The sequence below is a fragment of the Vulpes lagopus genome, chromosome 8 (assembly GCF_018345385.1).
Source record: "Vulpes lagopus strain Blue_001 chromosome 8, ASM1834538v1, whole genome shotgun sequence".
NCBI classification, from domain to species: domain Eukaryota; kingdom Metazoa; phylum Chordata; class Mammalia; order Carnivora; family Canidae; genus Vulpes; species Vulpes lagopus.
Window position 1 is genome coordinate 116,380,895 of NC_054831.1, and position 20,456 is coordinate 116,401,350.

At 36.5% G+C, this 20,456-nt stretch overlaps 1 protein-coding gene across 4 annotated transcripts in view; it reads right to left on the minus strand.

Moving 5' to 3' along the window:
- PHKB (phosphorylase kinase regulatory subunit beta) overlaps positions 1–20,456 on the minus strand; it is a 219,759-nt gene that overhangs the window by 43,981 nt on the left and 155,322 nt on the right. For all 4 annotated transcript variants that reach the window (XM_041766919.1, XM_041766922.1, XM_041766920.1 and 1 more), the window contains exons 16-21: positions 9,402–9,457; positions 8,810–8,903; positions 2,845–2,928; positions 2,310–2,414; positions 805–887; positions 516–606 (exon numbers count right to left, since the gene is read on the minus strand). In XM_041766919.1, the coding sequence (XP_041622853.1) occupies positions 516–606; positions 805–887; positions 2,310–2,414; positions 2,845–2,928; positions 8,810–8,903; positions 9,402–9,457 (513 nt within the window). The remainder of the gene's footprint in view (positions 1–515; positions 607–804; positions 888–2,309; positions 2,415–2,844; positions 2,929–8,809; positions 8,904–9,401; positions 9,458–20,456) is intronic.

A 20,456-nucleotide genomic window follows, 5' to 3' on the forward strand; every position in this document is an offset into this window, starting at 1 on the left:
AACTTGTATTGGCTGAAGCACAAAGAGTGTTTAGTAGAAGATAAATGTGGGCAGGGAGGCTGTTCTGGCTAACAGGGAACCACAAGGGGCTTCTGTTATTTAGGAGTTCTGAAGATAATGCTGTGAGGTGAACAAGGATTATTTCCCGGTTGGATGTTACTGTGGAATAGGGAAAAGAACACTGGGCCAAGGAGTAAGGCAACTTATACCTGTGCCTACAGGTATAGGACTGTACAGCAGGTCACTTCATCACTCTGGACCACAGCTTCCTCAATCGCGAAATAGAGGGTGGAGATGAGCTATTAAAGTCTAAAATCCTGGTTGGGAAACCACTGCAATTGTTCAAGTATGAGATTGGAAGGACAAAATAACAGAATGGTTACAAAAGGAATAGGAAGACAGGCACAGAAAAAAAACCTTAAGACAAAACCTTAAACAGAACATATATTAGGAAATACAGCTATATCGGTGCATTAATTGTCCTGAAAACAGAAACATGAAATTCAGAAGACTACCTGTAGACGATCAACATGAACTTTGACTCCTCCAACTATTCCTTTTTTAAAGGCTGCCAACATATCTAATATGGGGTTGAATCGGCTACCTCTAAAAAATATAAACAAACAAAAGATGCATTATTAATAACAAGAAATAAAAAATATAATACTAAGTATCCTTCACATATGTAAGTCTCTCTGCCACATTCTGACAGAGACATAAAAACAGTAGAAGGCCCTGCTTCCAAAGGGTTCACAGTGTTAAAGGGGATGAGACAGGTGCACCTCACTTCTTTCATCAACCTACCGTATATTGTCTTCCCGGATGAGGACAAGGAAAAGTGGACGTCCGTGCATTTTCCAGTATTGCTTAATGAACTGTAGTGCATTCTATTAAAACAAAAGAATGAGGCAGAATGTAATGGCATTATATCTAAGCTGATCAGGATGTTTAACCATTTGTGGCAAAGAGCCAACAAAACTCCGATATATCAAGACAATTCACCGTCAAACTCTGGATAATATAGACTACTAGGAGTAGAAATGAATATATTATTGTTTGCTAAGTTTGAAACTTCACTGATTTTAAGTTGAAAGTTTATTGACTTTAAATTTTGTTCTTAAAAGTAATCATATCACATGCATTTTAAGTCTGCTTCTTTTTTTGTGGCCTAAAGAATACAGTTTAAGAATAGTCCCAGGAGAGAGAGAAAAAAAAAGAGAGAGATACAAACCAAGAAACATTAACTACAGTGAACAAACTGATGGTTACCAGAGGGGTGGTGGGTGGGAGGATGAAATGGGTGATAAGCATTAAGGAGTGCATTTGTTGTGATGAGCACCAGGTGATGCACAGAACTGTTAAATTCTATATTGTACATCTGAAACTAATATAACATTGTATGTTAACTATACTGGAATTAAAATAAATACTTGAAAAAAAAAATGGTCCCAGGGAGGAAAAACCAAACCAGGACTGTCATCTGGAAGATTAATCCTCATTCCACATTACTATGCATGTATTATAGGAGGTAGAAGAAACTAGACTGAATCTCTACAGACCATCAGAAATGTGGAGAGAGTTTTTTGACTCAACTTCTATTATCATCATGTCATCAGCATATCAAAGGCTTACATAACACTTCACCATATGTCAGGTACTATCCTGAGTGCTTTATATACATTAACTCATTTAATTCTCAGAATATTTCTATTATTATTCAGTTATACAGATAGGAAAAGAGAGACCCAAGAAGTTAAGTAACTGGCCCAAGATCACACAGCTGGTAAATAAACAGTAGAGCTAAGATCTTAACAAACGTCATGTGTCTCCAGATTTCATGCTCTAAACCAGGACTCTAAGCTTCTCTACTCTGCAAATAGAAAAGGGAGTTGAGATTTTAACTGACTAGGTGTTATGAGTTAGCTGGGGTTTTACCTGACATTCTTCATAAATAAAATTATTTTGCTAACTCAACTTTTGTTCAAAAAGAGATAAACTACTGCTGTTATCTGAACATGGTTTTCAAATGGGTTCCCCCTGCTTTATAAACTGTATCTTTTCATTCCATTTGTAGAATGGTCTATCAAGCAAAGTCATACAACTTTATATAAGACATACTCCATCTATTATCCTAACGCTGCAAGCAATTTAACTCTTTCCCCATAGCCATACAGATATTGTTTTACTTTCATGTTTTACACTGTGTTAACCCAGTGTCACAGACACCCAGGAGCACTCAATTTAATAACATGATAAAATCAGTAGAAATACAGTCATCCAATTTCAATGAAAAGGGGTTTTGAAACTACCTTTATGTCATCTATCAGCAGTAAAACATCTTGAGACATGTAGAAATCACTTAGGTCAAAGATGATAGGGTAACAAACCACAGTCTTTCCTAGAATGCGATAAATCTGTAAGAGACAATTAAAAAAAAATACAAAACAGGACCAAAGGCAAAGGAACAGTAGCTTAAGTTATAAAACAGTTAAAATTGATCAAGAAATTTTAAAGTTTCTTGACTGGAACAGTAATATCAGTATATTAAAGAGTAGTCCACCTCTACTGTGATAGAAAAAGCCTCTGTTTAAATAAATACTGTCATAATCAGGTACCTTACAATGTTCAGAAATAATATAGCAGTAAGATGCTTATTCTCTCTTCCAAGACTTCTGTGATATTACACAAAACAAATAGTAAGATTTCCTTGTAGAAAATAATAATTCAGATAACCAGCCCAAGTATATAATGAAATGTGAGAATGGATGCATAGCAGGTCAAACATCATTTCATTCTGTGGTATTATAATCTGAACATTGCTCCACAAGGAAATTTTATGAGCACCTTTGATGTACCGAGGCAGCCAATGGGCCTATCTGGCCTTCCGGAGAGTCCTAATTTTTCATTGATACCCAGGTGGAAATAAGCCTGTAAGACATAAATTTATAAATTAGTCAGGCAGGAAGAATCTATGCTTTCTTTTTTGGTCCTTTTACTCCCCCTGACTAAAGCCCTGCTAATTTCTGAATTTTCCTGAGGAAAAGTGGCCAGGGAAACCTTACTCAATAGACTTGTAAACAAGCTAGCCAATGATGTCAACTTAGATTTGGGGGTACCGAGAGATTTGAGAGCAAATCTTTGCAGATCTGCTTAACAATATTCTAAAATTTGACATTGTTCTTGTGCTGTCAAATGTACAACTTGCATGGCTCTGCCAATTCATAAAAGAACACAAAGAGGCAAATGCTTCCTGGGTGATTAAAAAAAAAAAAAGGCTAAAGTTTTAAAATTCAGGACCTCACATCTCCTACCAGATTCCCACCTTCAAGTATTTCCCACCAAAATGGAAATGTCTGTATTGATCCTTCTGGTTATATGAATTTTATGAAAAATTTAAGCCACGTGCTCCAAGTGAATGATCCTGTTTACTCTCATAATCTCATCACTCTTGCATTTTAGTATATACTGAAGGAAGGATAATTTATTGTGTAAGCCCTAAAAAACACCTGAAGTGTAGATAGGGTTACAGATTTTTTTAAGATATTTTATTTATTTATTCATGAGAGACACAGATAGAGAGAGAGGCAAGAAATAGGCAGAGGGTCCATGCAGGGAGCCTGATGTGGGACCCGATCCTGGTACTCGGGGATCATGCCCTGAGCTGAAGGCAAATACTCAACCGCTGAGCCACCCAGGCATCCCAGGGTTACAGATTTTTAAAAGTATATAGACGAATATATAACCATTTACACACATATATCAATATGTGCATACATTTCCATAAACAGATTTATAAACTATATATGTCTTTTTGGTGTCTTAGTTGTTAAAACTTAGTACTGTGGTGTTCCAGTTTCAAGATGGTAAACTGAATCTATACATGTACTCTACATTTCAATAGTGAAATGAATAAATATAAAGACCCCACAAAATATGCGTAGCATTCACTACTGGAAAACAGAAAAGGGTGCCACAGTGGAGAAGAAACTTCTAGAATTTCTACAAAGTAAAAACAGATGGACTTGGAATGAATTAGAAGGTAATCAGCACCAGAGCTGAGCACTTAATCCAATAAGATGCCTCCTTACCCTATTTTTTTTTTAAAGATTTTATTTAATTATTCATGAGAGACACAGAGAGAGAGGCAGAGACATAGGCAGAGGGAGAAGCAGGCCCCACGGAGGGAACCTTAGGCGGGACTCGATCCCGGGTCTCTAGGAGCACATCCCCAGCTGAAGGTGGCGCTAAACTGCTGAGCCACCTGGGCTGCCCTCCTTACCCTATTTGATACCTCTCCCTTGATGATGGTAGTTTCCAACTTTTTGTTATTTCTAATCCAAGTCAATAAACATCTATGGACAGTGTACTATTATTTCTGCAGAATAATTTCCTAGACTTGCTGGATTACAGAAAATATGTTTTCTTTGAAACATAATGACAGGTTGGTCACCCTGTAGAAACAGTGGATTAATTTATATTGGCATTTATACTGAATAGGCCTTTTTTGTTACTCTCTTGGGTCAAAATGATAGTTCTGTTTTAAATTACTGTATTCAAATATTTTATGAACATTTTCCCATATATTTAATGGCTACTTGCATGTTCTACACATTTTTCCATTGTTCCTCTTTCTATTGGATGTTTTTCATTCTTTTTGATTTGTAAGAGATCTTGGTATATTAATAATATTACCCTTTGTATAAATATTTTACCCAGTTTGCTCATCTTCAATATTATTATGAAATGTGAAAACGACTGCATAGTAAGTCAAACATCATTTCAGCATGTGATATTTTAATCTAAACATTTTTCTACTAGGGAATTTCACAAGCACCTCTGATGTGCCAGGTTGTTTAATCCCATCTTCAGCTGTATTTAGTTAAACTTGTCAATCATTTCCTTAATGGCTTTTTTAGCACTGGCATTATTCTAAGAATGGACTTTCACTCCAAACAGTTGTAAACTGCTCTTCTATTTTTCTTCTAGTGACTTTTTTATATTATTTTAAAAAAATTTAAATCTTTAATCGTCTGGAATTTATTTTTCTATTTGACAAGAGGTAGAAATCTGTTTTCCTAAATGGAAAATCACACCAACTGTCTCTACATAATCTACTGATTACGATTTGAACTGACTTCAAATATCAACCTCACTGTACACAAAATTAATGTCATCATCACCAGAGGTATCTGTTCATTCTGTTACGGTGTACACTCCCTGTCAAAATTAGCTCTGTCTCTTTCTCATTCTGTATTGCTATGTTCCTAGAGAATAACATCCCTTCGGTTGGTTGGCACTGTGCCTGGCATATAGCTGTTGCTCAGGAAACACCTGAAGGATGAATGAAGGAGCAACTGGATGTCCTTCTGAGCTAACTGTGTTGTGAATACTGACTGGAATAATGATTCTGGTTTTAGACAAAGTCAGTTGGCCAGAAAAAGTACCCTATAAGCATTAGGATTTATAGCTGCACTAAAACTATCGCATACTACACTAGATAGAGCCCCCTTTCTCTCAAATATTTTCATATTTTCAGAAATAAATGTATGTCTAAAACTATTTGATTTCTTCTCTTAGACAAGTGATTAATCAACCATGTGCAAGTTAAAATGTACTGATCTAGGTTTCATTTAAATACTAGGCTATTTACAGTAAAATAAATATCCTTAACTTTCTGAGCCTAGATACAGCAGGTCTATGACAATTATGTAGACAGATTTGGAGTGCTTCCTAAATTCCAGGGTACAGACAGTACACATGCACACTATTTAATCCACTGAATGGTATATAGTAATGGCTAAACCACCCCCAAAGTACAGAAGTACTACATTCTAGATCACACCATAGTCACCACATCATGAAACATTAGCTACACACAGTATAAGCCCTGCTCTCAGCTGTCTGCTCTCATATTCTCTTAAGTGGGCTGAAGGAGGGTACAGCTCCTCAGAACAGAGAGATTAGTCATTGGCATAAAAATATATATTTTTATAAAAATATAAAAAGAGGGGATCCCTGGGTGGCGCAGCAGTTTGGCGCCTGCCTTTGGCCCAGGGCGCGATCCTGGAGACCCGGGATCGAATCCCACATCGGGCTCCCGGTGCATGGAGCCTGCTTCTCCCTCTGCCTGTGTCTCTGCCTCTCTCTCTCTCTCTCTCTTTGGCTATCATAAATAAATAAAAATTTAAAAAAAATTTTAAAAAATATAAAAAGATTAAGTATAGTAAAGTATTAAAAGATGAGAGAATGCTTTTACTTTTAAAAGGTGGGCTTATCACTGAGTAAATATATAGAACTGTTGAATCACTGTATTGTATACCTGAAAGTAATATAACACTGTATGTTAACTACACAAGAACTAAAAATTTTTAAAATATGGGTCTATAAGAAGCAATATACTAGGCAGTATATCTTAGAGGATGAATCCCAAACAGCAACTAGCTTGGAACACAGAGAATCTTCTATCTTATCTTAACACATGCTTAGAGAAGTTGGACTCTTGGCTCCAAATCTCATTTTACCCATACCACATACTCAAACTCTAAACCATTTGTTTACACCATCTTTAAAACAACAAAACATAAAATAAGTCAGGTCCTGTTAGAAATCTTCCCCTCACTCTTTCAATTTATTTATTTATTTGGGGGGGAGCGGGGGGATAGAGAGTGGTGCATGTGTATCATTCTGTGCAGGGCAGAGGGGGGAGGGAGGAAAAGAGGGAGGAGGAGGGAGAGGGATAGAGGGAGAGAAAAAGAGAGGAGAAGGAAGAGGAGGAGGAAGAGGAGGAGGAGAAGGAGGAATCTTAAGCAGGCATCCAGTGCAGAGCCTGATGCAAGACATGATCTCAAGAATTGGATGCTTAACCAACTGAGCCACCCAGGTACCCAAGTCTTCACCTTACTCTTAAAGGAATGCTTCCTATCACCTCCATAGCACCTTGTATAAATATCTATTATAGCACTAATCAAGGTGGATTGTAATTAAATATTTTTCCTGTCATACCAGTAGACTCAGAATTCACTGAGAATACGGACAGAGCACAGAGCCATTTTATCTGAGTGCCCCACACAAAATTCTGCACATAGCAGGTATTCACTAATGAATGAATGAATGACATGTCACATTTAAGTCATCTGGAGCCATGCTGGTCTTTTAAATCTTGACTGCATGTTATCTGGTGGAGTACAGATTTACCTAACATAAAAAAAAGTTGCAATATAAATTAGGCCTGAAAAAAACAGAGTCAGGTTTATTTGCACTGAACACATGTTTATCAAAGAATAATAATCTTTGTTACTATTCTCTGGAGCTTTCAGTGAAGGACCATAAAAAGTGTACCAGCAAAAATAGCCAGTAATAATAAATGCAGTGTTAGAGCTTTAGATTTTCTTCACTCTCATGCTGCCTCCTCTCCTTGCCTTGTGAATCCTCAGTTTCCTCTCCTCTTCTGCCACAAAACCCATTTACATCTTCGTTTGATTTCAAAATGTTACCTACTCTAGGGATCCTTGTATTTTTAGCCTTATCTCTAAGCAGAGGGGAAGAGAGCTCTAAATTTGTTAGAGGGAGTTTAAAAGCTCTCAAAGAGCTGGTACTCTGGGTGATCTGACACCCAGATCTGGGTTCGTCGCCAATGGAGAGAGTCTAGGCCAATGAGCAGTGACACTTTGAAGCCCTGCTTTCTCCCGTGAATGTGCACCTCATGTCTCTAAGCTTTTTTTAAAAAATTTTATTTATTTATTCATGAGAGACAGAGAGAGAGAGAGAGAGAGAGAGAAAGAGGGAGAGAGGGAGAGAGGGAGAGGGAGAGAGAGAGAGAGAGAGAGAGAGAGAGAGAACAGAGACACAGGCAGAGGGAGAAGCAGGTTCCATGCTGGGAGCCCAACGTGGGACTTGATCCTGGATCCCCAGGATCAGGCTCTGGGCTGAAGGTGACACTAATCCGCTGACCAACCTGGGCTGCCCCTGTCTCTAAGCTTTTATTCCTTCTTATAGCATCAAGGCTTTGATCACAAACATTTTTATCAGCTGAATTGAGCTAATCTTGATCATTTGATAGAGAAAACATTTATATCAAACACTTCAGAGTTTGTTCCTGTATTATTTTTTATCAATTACTAAGTCGAAGTGGTGGTTATTAAATAACTAGTGGAACTAGTTATTTATAGTCTATAGTGGAAGTCCACAATTTCCTGTCCCTAATGGGCAGGAATATTCCTAAACAGGCATTTCTGAATCCATCTGCAGAGTAGTACAGGCAAAAGGCCTCAAAAGTCACCTTTTAATCCAATTCAAAGAAGTATGTAACTTCATCAAAAATAAACTCAGATGTTACTTTATAATTACTTTGACACCTAGCAAACCAAAGGGTGGGAATTACTTCAGACTCCAAATAGTAAGGCAAAAGAAAAAGAGAAGTAGTTATTACCAATAAATATTTAGATGAGAAGGTTTCCTTAATAGGTAATGTAAGGGAAAATTATCAAATCCAATGTAAAGGTTAATTTTATACACAAGGTACTAAAATTAAGGTTAATTTGTTATTTAAGTGCTCAGTCTAGGTGAATAATAGACTTTAGAAGTAAGAATCAATAAGACCCATGAATATAATATATACACACACAATGCAGGGTTTTTTTTTAGTAACACTGCCTGATAAGGCAGGTTTTTCAACTTAATTAGAATGACTTTTGGATTAATGACCTATCTCAGAATCGGATTTTAACTGTGCTATCTGACTGTAAATTAAGCTAATCATCATGCTCTAGCACCTTCATAAAGTTGACAATAAAGAAGCAGAATCACTTACTTTCACCAGCTCCTGCTGAGCCCAAATCTGAATGGGTTCTACCTGTTGAGGAGTTTGAGTCTGAATACCATATGTGTTGAGGAAAACCTGAAGGCTAAAGAACACAGGGAAAAAGCAAGAGACATTTTTAGGCAATGCATGTAGAGTGTGGAGAATGGTGGAGAAGGAGGGGAGGGAGCTAGCTTGCTGATCGTTTTAATTTATTAACATGAGCAATATACCATCTGCATTGGGATCCAGAGCCTTCTTGAGTTCTTCACAAGGCATCAGGTGGGAGCTCTGGGGGCTGGCAGATAGAATAAGCACTGTTTTGGGGAATTCCTAGTATCTGTTGCACTAACTTCTCAAAAATACAGCCCAGGCAACACTGGCTTAGGTCATAGGATTGAATATTCACACCAATTAAAACAAAATTATTTTCAGATATGAAAGAGTTGTTCTGGCACTTAAAGTAACATTATTGACATCCTTGAAACTCTGTTAAGGAGTCTGTGAAATTCATCTCTGCCACTATACTCAATATTGCAACATAAAGCAGTAGACCCTCTACCCTTCCTCCCAAAGGAACACACTATCCATCTGGATCTCATACCGTTGGCTTTCTGCTACAAGTGCTACGTGAACTACGAGATCATTTTCCAGTGGACCCTGTAAGATAAAATGGGGAGGGGGAGGGAACATTTAAAAAGATCTGGTCATCATCAGCTACAATGAGAATCAAGGATGATATTAACCATCTCTAAGCAGTTCATTAAAATGATGGACATCTACTGGCTCCATGCAGTCACCTCTCTTTCCTTGCTCTCCACTGCCTACTAATCAATTTGATAGTGTAGACAGAGTAATGGAATACCAAGGAACAGAAAGCCATAAATCTCACCCCTACCAGAGGGGCTACCCTGTTAGGCCTATTTTGAATGATTTGGGGACTGAGAGTAATTTTCCATCATTTAACTCTGAAGGAAGAGAAGGAACTAAAAAACTCAACTTATATATTCTCTGTAAAAAAAATGATTGTGAGTGAAAATTATTTTTTTTGACAACCACGTATTAGGCTATTCCCTTCCTTGCTAGCCAATTTTCCTTTGGCACCATATACATCAAAATAGCTTTATTCTAATATATAGTTCCTATAGTAGAGAATGAACTACCCAGCTGACTATGTAATTAACACTGTGTTCATGAAATACAAGTTGTTGGGCTTAACAGTGCTAATCAAAGATACTGTTGGATATTTGCTATTCTTTTTGTGTGTGTGTGGAAAAGATTCACTATAGCATATATTATACATTGTTAAAATGGATCCAATTTTGAGCCGGTATTAATTAGCAGAGAACATTAAGAAGCATCAATAAATTACAGTACTAGGAAGCTCTGAAAAATACTGATCAAATATAATTTCTTTATAGTAATGAATACAACATTCCCAATAGTATGCTATAAAATGTCTGATTTACCATCAGTCAGTTCCCCTCTATGGTATTCAATATGTCACTAGAATTTATGTATGATGGAAAGCAAGAAACACCAGAATACATGTATCAGCAGTAAATATCATACAATCAAAAGGATGGTTCCCAGAATTATCATGAAAATGCCATTTCAGGCAGACTTCCATGTGATTTAAATGAATATATAAGAGAAAATATGATATAACAACCCAACAAAAATAAATACACATTAAAAATACCATAAATTCTATTTTTATTTGATAAAGACCTTAAAAGTTAATGTTACTCAGAAGGGTGAGAAAAGATTAATTATTCAGAGTCTCATCAAGATTTCTAACACCAAATGAACAGATTAAGGCTATTTCTGTCAGATGAAGTCTAGTATTTATTTCATCAAAAGAAGTAACCTTAGAGTGGGCAAGTTATCCACTATCCACAATCTTCAGGATAATTAGCAATTCTTAAGTAAAAAGCAAGTAAATATATGTACAAGAACAAAGATGATAATTTCAATGACAATAAGGCAGCTTACAGATCCGAGGTGGCAAAGTGGTATCTTCTTTTTGAATCACAGACCTGTTTAAGATAATGTTTCCATTTGTATGACAGAGTACTCAGATCTAAGATGCCCCCAACACATGTTGAATCATAAGTATTTGGTTAGGGGACTATTAGATGGCTGAAGAATTCTTTGATTGTAAAAACTCAGAATTTCAGAAAGTTCCAATTCACAAACCTTCATGATGGTCATAGGCTCTCACCACAGCCCAAGTGGGACCCTGCACTCTATTTCTACCCCAGAAAGAATTCGGTATGCGTAGTCTCACCCTTTCTCTGTCAAAGTTGGAACCATCTTTTCTCTATTTTCAGAATTTTCTTCAAAGCACCAACATTTTGTCTTTGAAATCTCTCTGAAAACTTCCTAATAGTAATTAATGTCTTCTATTTTTGAATTGTATTGCCCTTAATATTACTGTAATATTTTCTTTTAGGTTCATAAACTATGCACCCATGTATGTATGCATATACATACTCAAGGCCTGTATGGTACTGGTGCTCTCCATTTCACATGTATTTATGTACTCATTCATTTGACCAACAGTTATGACATTCTAATACATAAGCCCCATGGTAGACCCTGGCGTTACAAGATAAATACAACCTAGTGTCCCTTTGTGAGGAGCTTAGAGTGTCCTGGGAAAGATGGATAGCAGATAAGCTTTCAAATATGTTTGGAATGTTTTTCCTTTCCAATTGTATTGTGAATGCCTTCTTGTTATGCAGGTTTCAACCTTATCCTGTTCCTCAAAAAGGTCTTCTCTCTCTACCACAGCCAGCCCCTCTCTATCATTTTACCTTATTTTGTCTACTTCATAGTACTTACCAGCTCCAGAAATTATATTGCATTATTATGTAAGTGTTCAATGTTATTCATTCCTACTAGAAAGTAATTCCCTGAAGACAGGAACCTTGATCTATCTTGTTTATTGCTATGTCCCCATTGCCTAGAAGAGTACCTGAGCATATAGCTGGTGTCTACTGTTTGATGAATGACCACTCAAGCAAGCTTCTCAATTTTGTGTTTATCTGTAAAATGGGAACGATGATATCTAGGCTGCCTACCACACAAGGGGAGAATCAAACAAAAGAGGGCATGTAATATATTCACAAACTGATCTGTTAAAACACATGATATGTACCGTATTTGTTCTGTCATTCTCTATGTCAGTTTACCTTGCTGACATTGGTAAACTGAAATAATAAATAGGATTATGAGGATAATACAGAGCACATATAAGCATTTAAATAAATGTCTGACAGTGTCTGACATATCGTCTTAAGCATTCAAAAAACAGTAGCTTTCTTATCAACTCCAGAAATGCAATCACAATTCCAAATTATTGTAATATGCTTCCTTAATATTCTGCTTCATACTTGGCTCTGCCCATCTTCTGTATTTTATTGTCAGGTTAATTTTCTTATGTCAGTGATTTATACAAAAGAAGTGGTCAAAAAAATACTTCTTGAATGAAGAAAAGGGAGGAAAGATAGGTGAGTAAACATATATTTATGTAATGTTTAGAATATCACTTCTATACTCTAAAAGTAGTGCTTCTAAATAAAGGTCCAACTTCCAGAAGATCTTTACGATGCCACTGCTACCTATGGTTCCCTGTTTACCTCCCATCTGTTTGCCTAAGAGTACTCCACTAAAAACAGTTCATTCTTGTCCATCTCAAGTTTCTGCCTACTGTCCTTCTACATTTGAACTGCTCCTTTGTTCCTATTTATCCAGATCCTGACCCACTCTTTCAATACAGTCTCCTCCATAAACTCCACAAACATCAGGGTGTCCAGATACCTTCTGTAACCTATCAGCAAGAGCAGGTAATGTTTGTATGAGTCACTTGACAATACTCTTATTGTCTCATTGAAAGGCTTTTTGTATGCTTATGAGTAGTCTATATAAGAACAGAGAGAATCCCTTGAGGGGCTCCCCATGCTCACTTTTTTATCTAGTTTGTATACAGCACCTTATATTAAAAGAAAGACGGTTCATTTGGTGGTCTGTATGACGAATTTTTTTTAAAGTATTGCTGTTTATATTTATTAACAATACACAAATCATCTCTTGAATATACATGAGTATTTGCAAATATAAATAGGATATTTTCAACAAAGGGAAATACTTATACCTTGTAGCACACATATTTATATAAACTATCAAGGAATGTACACAGGTCATTTTAATCACATGACTGAGGACCAATAACCTGTGGTTAGAAATATTCTTATTTAAAACTTTCATTTTCACAAATGAATCAAGACGTTTAAAAAATGTTTTTACTGTGATAAAAATCCCAAAACACAAAATTTAGCATCTTAGCCATGCTTAAGTGTACAGTAGAAAAAGAATTTTTATAGTATAATTGCCCATAAGATAGGTACTACCTGTATTAACTGTGTAACTCTTTCTAAAAATTTTAAACTATGATAATTAAAACACTGCATGTACATCTGTCTAGAGTCTAGTTTTTAAATTACCCAAATCAGGTCAAAGCAGCAAAGCTAGGAAATTTGCAGCTGGGAGCTATAAATAAAACAGTGTAATACAACTTTCAAAGGGTATACAGAGAAACTTTAATGTGAATATGCTCTAATGGTTTCCTTCTCCTTGTTCTTTTTTTCAATTTAATTTTTTTCAATAGATAATTAATTCATATGGTTCAAAATTTCAAAATTATTAAAGTTTTCAGTGAAGTGTCTCTCCTTACCTGTGGTCCCTATTACATAGTTCCCCACTGTCTACCAACCAGGTAATTGCTAGGATTATTTATACCCATTTCCAGAATTTCCTTTTACTAGAAAAGCAAACAAGAATTTACATTCTTATTTTCTCACAGTTTTAGATAAAAGGCAGCATACTATCAGCTACTTTTTCCACTAATTATATATGATGCTTTTCATATATTTGCATATAGAACACATCCTCATTTTTGTTATAACTGCTTAGTATTCCCTTTTATGCATATACCTTCTTAATGTTATCTTTACACATCTTTAATCATTTAAAGCTAGTCAGCCTTTTGCATCAAATCCCTGGAAAGGGTTATAGTTACACAGTGGAATCAGTAAACATCAGGTTTTAATTTTGTTTATAAGAGTGGAACAGGCACTAAACCTAAATCATTCTGAGGCATTTCTATCATTGGATTATTTGGGTCACTAGAAGACTGTTACTAGAAAAGATCAATAGGACTGGATTTTGGGAGGGAGCAGTAAGAAGAGTTTGAATATTTTCTAGAAGAAGACACATTTATAGGAATACCTCATTTTACCTCACTTCACTTTACTGCATTTTGCAGATAATTAAGCTTTTTACAAACTGAAGGTTTGTGGCAACCCTACATCAAACAAGTCTATCAGCACTATTATTTCAACAGTATTTGCTTACTTCATGTCTCTGTGTCACATTTTGGTAATTCTCACAATATTTTAAACTTTTTCATTATTATTATAGCTGTTATGGTGATCTGTGATCAATGATCTTTGATTTTGATTGTGATTGTCTTAGGGTGCCACAAACAGTGTCCATAAAAGACAGCAAACTTAACTGATAAATGCTGTGTGTGTTCTCATTGTTCCACTTGACCAGCCCATCTCTTTCCCTCTCCTCAGGCTTCCTATTTCCTAAGACACAACAATGTTGAAATTAAGCCTATTAATAACCCTACAATGGCCTCTAAGTGTGCGAGTGAAAAGAAGTCTCATGTTTCTCATTTTATACCAAAAGTTAGAAATGATTAAGTTTTGTGAGGAAGGCTTATCAAAAACTGAGAGAGGTTGAGAGCTGGGCCTCTTGCACCAGTTAGTCAAGTTGTGAAAGCAAAGGAAAAGTTCTTGAAGGAAATAAAAGTGCTATGCAGTGAACACAAAAATGACCTGAAAGGGAAACAGCCTTATTGCTGATAATGAAAAAAGATTTAGTGGTCCGTATACACCAAACCAGTCACAACATTCATTAAGCCAAAACTTAACAGAGCAAGGCCCTAACTCTCGTCAATTCTATGAAGGGACAGAGAGATGAGGAAGCTGCAGAAGAAAAGTCTGAAGCTACCAGAGGCTGGTTCATAGGTAAGGGAAGAAGCCATCTTTAATATATCAAAGTGCAAAGTGAACAGCAAGTGATGTAAAAGCTGTAACTAGTTTTCTAGAAGACCTAGCTAAGATAATTAATAAAGGTGACTACAACAACAACAACAACAAAAAACAGATTTTCAATGTAGATGAAACAGCCTTCTATTGGAAGATAATGCCATCTAGGACTTTCAAAGCTAAAAAGTCAATGCCTGGCTTCAAAGATCAAAGGATCTGTTAGAGGCTAATATAGCTGGTGACTTTAAATTGAAGCCTATGTTCATCTACCATTCTGAAAAATCTTAGGGTCCTTAAGAATTATGCTAAATCTACTTTACTTGTGCTCTATAAATGGAACAACAAAAGCTGGATGACAGCCCATCTGTTTACAACATACTTTACTGAATATTTTAAGCCCACTGTTGAGATCTACTGTACAGAAAAAAGGATTCCTTTCAAAATATAACTGCTCACTGACTGTGCACCTGGTCATCCAAGATCTCTGATGGAGATATACAATGAGATTAATATGTTCATACCTGCTAACACAATATCTATTCTGCAGCCCATGGATCAAAGAGTAATTTTGACTTTCAAGTCTTACTATTTAAGGCAGCCCTGGTGGCCTAGCGGTTTAGTGCTGCCTTCAGCCCAGGGCGTGATCCTGGAGTCCTGGGATCGAGTCCCACATCGGGCTCCCTGCATGACCGAGTCCCACGTCGGGCCTGCTTCTCCCTCTGCCTGTGTCTCTGCCTCTCTCTCTCTCTCTCTCTGTGTGTGTCTCTCATGAATAAATAAATAAAATTTTTTTTAAAAAAAGTCTTCCTATTTAAAAAAAATACACTTCTTAAGGCTATATATGCCATAGATAGTGATTCCTCTGATGGGTCTGTGCAAAGTAAATTGAAAACCTTCAGGAAAAGATTCACTATTCTAGATGCCATCAAGAACATTCGTGATTCATGGGAAGAGGTCAAAATATCAACATTAACAGGAGTTTGGAAAAAGCTGATTCCAATCTTCACAGATAACTTGGAGGGTTCAAGACTTCAGTGGAGGAAGTATCTGCAGATGTGGTAAAACAGCAAAGAGAACTAGAACTAGAAGTGGAGTCTAGAGATGTGACTGAATTGCTGTAATTTCATGACAAAACTTTAACGGATGAGGGCTTGCTTCTTATGGATGAACAAAAAATGTGGCTTTTTGAGATGAAATCTACTCTTGGTTAAGATGTTGTGAAGATTATTGAAATGACAACAAGGAATTTAAAATATTACATAAACTTAACTGATAAAGCACCAGCAGGGTTTGAGAGGACTGATCCTAATTCTGAAGGAAGTTCTAATTGGTAAAATGTCACCAAACAGCATCATATGTTATAGAGAAATCATTTATGAAAAGAGTCAATCAATGTGGCAAGCTTCATTTTTGTCTTAGTTTAAGAAATTGCCACAGTCACCCCAACCTTCAGCAACCACCATCCTGACCAGATAGCAGTCATCAAGATAAAGGCAAGACCATCTTTCAGCAAAAAGAATATGATTCGGGGCAGCTCGGGTGGCTCAGCGGTTTAGTGCTGCCTTCAGCCCAGGGCCTGATCCTGGAGACCCGGGATCAAGTCTCACATCGGGCTCCCCGCAGGGAGCCTGCTTCTCCCTCTGCCTGTGTCTCTCATGAATGAATGGATAAAATCTTAAAAAAAAAAAAAAAAAAAAGAATATGACTCGCTTAAAATTCAGATACTGGTTATCTTTTTTTTTTTTTTAGCAATAAAGTATTTTTTAATTAAGGTATGTTCATTGTTGCTTTAGACAGAATGCTATATTACCCAACTGATAGACTATAGCATAGTATAAACATAACTTTTATATGCAGTGGGAAACCAAAACCTCATTTGACTTGCTTTATTGAGATACTTGGTTTATTGCAACGGTCTGAAGCCAAACCCATAATATCTACAAGGTATGACTACACAACTTATTCATGGAAACAACAGAGAGTTTATTAGTAAGATTTACATTATCATTTTATTGATTATATTTGTTTTGCAGCCTAGTTTAGAATGTCAAAAAATTAATATATCTTGATAGTCTGCTGTCAAGATGTATTATTTAAGCTCTATGTTATACAGTGTCACTAGAATTACCATATTTAAAGATCAGGAAACCAATATGGAGAAAGATGAAATAATTTGTCAAAGGTCATACATCTAGCCAGTGATAGAGCTTAAACCTGAATGTAGGTATGTCTAAGTCCAAAGTCACAAAGTCAATATGGAGCATGTCTAGGATGTATTTCACAGATTATATGCTGACTGCTGTTGTGGTTTCTATTAGTCAGGGTTCTGCAGAGAAGCAGAATTGATGGGATGCGTGTGCATGTGCGCGCATGTGTGTTGTGTATGTGTGTGTATGTGAGAATAAAGGGCAGAAAAAGATTTATTATAAAGAATTGGTTCAGGCAATTATGGTGTCTGGTAAGTTTCCAGATCCACAGGTTGAATCAGCAGGTGGAAGACCCAGGAGAATTGATGATATAGTTTATCTGAAAGCCAGGAAGCTCAATATCCAGTTCAAATCCAGAGGCAGGAAAAAAAGCTGATGTCCAGTTTGAAGGCCATTAGGCCAGGAAAATCCTCAATCCTCTTACTCAGGGAAGAGTCAACCTCTCTGTTCTACTCAGACTTTCATGGATGAAGCCCATCCACATTAGGAAAGGCAATCTGAGTTCCTCAATCTACTGATTTAAATGTTAGTCTTATTCCCAAATGCCCTTACCCTCAGACCCAGAATATCTGATCAAATATTTGGCACTGTGTGTCTCAGTCAAGTTGACATAGAAAATTAAAAATCACATGGTTGCAGTAACATATTACTATCATGGGGAGCAGAGCAGTGAGCAAAAGCCCTTGTGACCCACCAACAGTCCACTCTTCATCCACTTCAGATCAGGTTTTAAGAAAACTCAGCCCTAAGGGTTGTCTACAAAATACCTATTTTCTATCTGCTTTTTGATAGAATGTAATTCTTTAGTTCTTGGCAATTAAATTTAAAAATTACCTCTTCTAATAAATAATGTACACAAGTATGTAGAGTTCATTATTCTTACTTTTGGAAAATTGTATTGAACCTTAGTCTATGTAGCTTTATTTTTAAAATGCCGTACGCTGCATAAAATCTATTGGGGCTGGCTTGAATGGGCGGGAAGAAGGAAATAAAAAAAGAAGCCAACAAATAAATGGGTCACACCTCATCCAAGGCTGGTCTCGCCTCAAGGGTAGTGCATTTGAAACATTCTATGCCTCTGCTTTTGGGGCCTTACAGAAACTCATTTATGCTCATTAGCCTTCATCAGTAGGTCCTGCCAACAGCCAGAATTTTTTCATTACACTCATTTTTCAGCAAAACCTCATTAGCTGAAGAAACCAAGCAGATGCTTTATACATCTCAATTCCAACTGGAGACACTGCACCCGCAGTATTTTTCCTGTAAGAGCCAAGTAACAGGATACAGCAGTTTGAACACAGGCTCGTCCTGACTGGAACACATTGGCATCTTGTTCTGACATTTCCAACCAAGCCAAAGCAGCAACATGGAGAAAATTAATAGGGAAGCAGAGAAAAGGTAAGGAGAAATACCTGAGGAATGACAACATCAAGCAGGTTAAAGAACTAAACTCATTCAAGAGTGGAGCCGGCCAGAGAGAAAATGGCCCTGTAGGATCCCTGTATTTATATGCCAAATTAATGATAATATAGCTTTCTACTTAAGAGCAAAACAAATGAATTTTAAAAAGTATTCCCAGACCTCAGACACATAGGTTCAAATACCGGAATGAATAAATCAGGGAATGTCTTGACAGCAGGCCTTTCAATGACTGCAATTATCTTGGAAGAGAATACTGATCATCACTTTGTCACAAGGAATTGATTTGTAAAACTGTTTTCACTCCTTTCTAAGCACTTGCTGTAACTAGATGTTTCTGTATTTTTATCTTAAAGAAATGACAGTGTTAAAGATCTTGCTACTTCTTGGCAACAACGCTAAAATGACGATATGGGCCCAGGTGGAGAAAGCCTGACTCATGGTGTTCATACAGCTTTAATCAAAACCAGAGGGAAGAACAAATTATGGGAAACTTATAGAAACACAACATCAGGAAAGATTGGCAAAATGAGGTGAGAAAGGGGAGGCAGAGGCAGAAAGAGGGAAGCATAGTTTCCAAAACTCTAATCATTTCTCAGGGATTTTGTCATTTCAGAGGGCTTCTGGACCTGGATTACCACCATTAAAGGCCTCTAAATGGTAGACAAAAGTAAACCACCTCTTTAGAATCATGGAAGAAAAAGAAGCAAACACAGCAAGCCAACTTTCTTTGGTTCTTCCCTTTTTACAGAATTTAAAAGGAAGGGGACATCATAGGTGCTGAATATCTTGGAGGCCAAACTTAAATCTGAAAAGAGATCACTGGATATATATCAATGAGAAGATCATTAGTAACCTTTTCATGTGGTTTTAGTGGAGTGGTGGTAGAGGCAGCTGAACTATGTACAGTAAGCAGTGACTGGGATTTGAGGAAATGGGAGATAGTGGCAAGTACTCTTCCACAATGTCTGAAAGGGAAGGAGACAATGAAGTAATGAGAAGCCTTTAAGAGAGAGGCCCAGTTGAGTAAATATTTTTTTTGGAGGGAAGGGGTTTTAGGTCAGGAGATAATTAAACATGTTTATGGATTCAGGGAGAAGAAATAAGCAGAGAAAAAAAGATTGAAATCTACAAGAAAGAATGGATATCAATATAAAACATGTTAAAGGTTGAAGGGAAAAGTAGAGTTAATGGGGTTTTCCTTAGACTTCTGGGATTCAGAAGAAAAGACTAAATCATAATTAGAGGCAAGGATGTCAGCATGTACTAGAATCCATTAGTCTGGCCTTAATCTTTATGTTTATAGACCCTTCTGAGAACTTAAAACTCTATCTCCACTTTTAATAATTTTGTCCTAGTACAACAAGGAAGGCTCATGCTCTCCTACAGAGGATTATTCATTCTTCATTGCCACATTTAACTCATATTCTTGAGCTAACTTTATTAGCTTCTTTAGTCTCTAATTAATGATATGATTAGAAGAGTCATTATCAGTGTTCAATTATCTGACTATGCCATAGTGTCCCTCAAAATTCATCTTCATAAACCATCCGGCTCTCCTGACTGTAGGCTCCCACAATGGAAGACGTTTTAAATAAGATTGGTGAAAATAATAAGATGGTCACAAAAATAAATACAGAGAACAATAAAATATAAAGACTTTCTCATGAATGCACATGAAATTTATGAAAATTGATTAAATTATAAGGAAATTATATGCATGATAGGATACGGCCTCCTCTTCTGCCATTTCTTAGGCTTTATATTCTGAGATTTCTAATGCAATATTATTCTTAAGAAGTATGGTATACAACAGGATAGTGCAATCTGATAAAAGGCAATTGACAATTAAGTTGTAACTATATCAAATCAAAACTATCAAGATATGGCTAATTTTTAAAGTGGAACTATATT